At 28.4% G+C, this 2,251-nt stretch overlaps 1 protein-coding gene across 1 annotated transcript in view; it reads right to left on the minus strand.

The window, feature by feature from the left end:
- LOC107644524 (polygalacturonase At1g48100) overlaps nt 1-2,251 on the minus strand; it is a 5,976-nt gene that overhangs the window by 1,801 nt on the left and 1,924 nt on the right. The window contains exons 3-5 of the mRNA XM_016348395.2: nt 2,041-2,244; nt 590-631; nt 273-480 (exon numbers count right to left, since the gene is read on the minus strand). Of these exons, the coding sequence (XP_016203881.1) occupies nt 273-480; nt 590-631; nt 2,041-2,244 (454 nt within the window). The remainder of the gene's footprint in view (nt 1-272; nt 481-589; nt 632-2,040; nt 2,245-2,251) is intronic.

Below are 2,251 nucleotides of genomic sequence, written 5' to 3' on the forward strand. Positions count from 1 at the left end.
TAAAATTATGATAAATATATATGTAAATTATATGTTTTTATGTGTAAAATGTCTGTAAATATGAGTACAAATTATTGTTACCAAATATTAGTCAAAAATGATAATATTTACTAATCATATATCATTACTCTTTTATTAGTATCATAGTATGCTTCTATTTAACATTTAACCGCAATTTTTTTTAGTAATATTAGGTAAATAAATCTCCTTTTAATTAAGTTTCTTTTTTCACATACACATGTTTTGCATTTCTTTTGGAATTTGAGAATTACCACAAGCAAGAGTACTACTATAGATGAGGACAGTTTGGGAATTTTGCAAGTGAATTCCATCAGTGTTAGGGCTATCAGCAGGTGACGAAACATTGATATCAAAAACTTGAACATTTGTGCATGAATCAAACTTTATATGCGTTTGTTGACTATTCTGAATTGTTATGCCTGCCACTGTTACACCATCACTTCCGTAAAACCTAAGTGCCTGATCATCATCAACCATGAAAACAAATTCTTAAGAATTTCCATATCATTTTTGTTCCAATCTTAAAGGAGAATTTCAATGTAAATTAAATGTGTAGCTAGCTACTTACTGTTGGTTTTTGACTTGGTAGGTTTTCGTTGCTTGCTTGAACCTATGTTTAATTAACAGGATAGAAACAAATATTTATGTTAATTTTAGCATATATACAACTCCTTAAAATTGCTTAAGACAAATCACTTCAAACTGAATGGTTTGATGACATAATATCAGAATTCTATATCTAAAAAATAAAAAATTCGATTATTAATGAGTCTTAAAAATAAAGAAATGATATAAGATAAATTAAATAAAAAATACTGAATAGTTTTATGACAAAAAAAATACTAAATAATTTAAAAAATACCTCGTGATTTATATAATAAAAATATTATATATACATAAAAAATAATTATTAAATTAATTTTTATATATTTATGTGTAAATATTTATATTATATAACTTATTTTTAATATGTATTTGGTGACTAATTTTTTAGATGGTACTAGTCTTGTGGGTAAAGAAAGATATAAAAACCAAAGAGTAGGTTGCACATGGATCGGATAATATCCGCATATCCGCAGTAATTATCCGCATCCGATCCAAATTTTGTGGATATTATCCGATCCGCAGAGTCATCGGATCGGATTGCGGATTTGGCAGTGATATTTGCGGATCCGATCCGCAAATTCGCATATCCGCACATCTCATATAAATAGCATAGTTTAAGAAAGTAAACCCTAATGTGATATGAATTTTAATGTGTTATTTTATGATATCTTGTTTTTAATTTTTTATGTTGTACTTCAACTTAGAATAATTAAACTTAAATCTTATGTTATTATTTTGTTTTTGTTATTCAAGAGAACTTTTATTGATAATATTTTAGAAGTAAGTAGGCTTAAACAGGTGAAAAATAAATTTTCTGGATATTTTTTTTTTGTAAAAAGAACCAAACAAAATCTTAAAATAGTTTTTTTGAATTATGCGGATATACCCAATATCCAATCTGAACTGATCCACAAGTATTCGGATCGGATCGGATCCAGCCTAAAAAAAATACGGATATCATATCCGATCCGATCCAATAAATGCAGTGCGGATCGGATAAAATTTTAAGTTTTATCCGATCCCTGTGGAGTCCTAGCAAAGAGGAAGAGTTTCGTGAAAATTCGTAGAGCTCAATTAAATACGTACGTACGTGTGTCTTTATGTGCATGGAACATTACAAAAACGGTAGGTAGCAAGAATTTTTTATTTTTATATTTTTTTACCAAAGTTAAAGTTGATAGCTCAAATGAACGTGACACTTTTGCACTCTTATGATTGATTAATGTATGAATAAGTCCTATCACTTCATTTTAATTCTATCCAATAACTGTCATAATACTTGACAAAGATTATGACAAATATTTTCTAGAATTAGAAATATATATATAAGAGGGTTTGTTTATTTTAATTTAGCTAGACAATAACAACCCTAACACAATAATAACAATAATTATTTATTAAATATTTAATTACCGAATATTGTGATGATGTGGTTGATTCTTCTTCTGTGGGATTGTAAGTTGGCGAGTGATTATTATTCCACCAAACAGAGCCTTGACCATCAATGACACCTTTACCCTTTATTGTAATCTTATTAAGCTTTGTGAACTCAATCCATTGCAAGGTGCCAGAGCCCCAAGATTCAGAGTCTGTAGGTGCAATGATTTTGCCATCAAGCTGCAAA

Source organism: Arachis ipaensis, chromosome B05 (assembly GCF_000816755.2).
Source record: "Arachis ipaensis cultivar K30076 chromosome B05, Araip1.1, whole genome shotgun sequence".
NCBI classification, from domain to species: domain Eukaryota; kingdom Viridiplantae; phylum Streptophyta; class Magnoliopsida; order Fabales; family Fabaceae; genus Arachis; species Arachis ipaensis.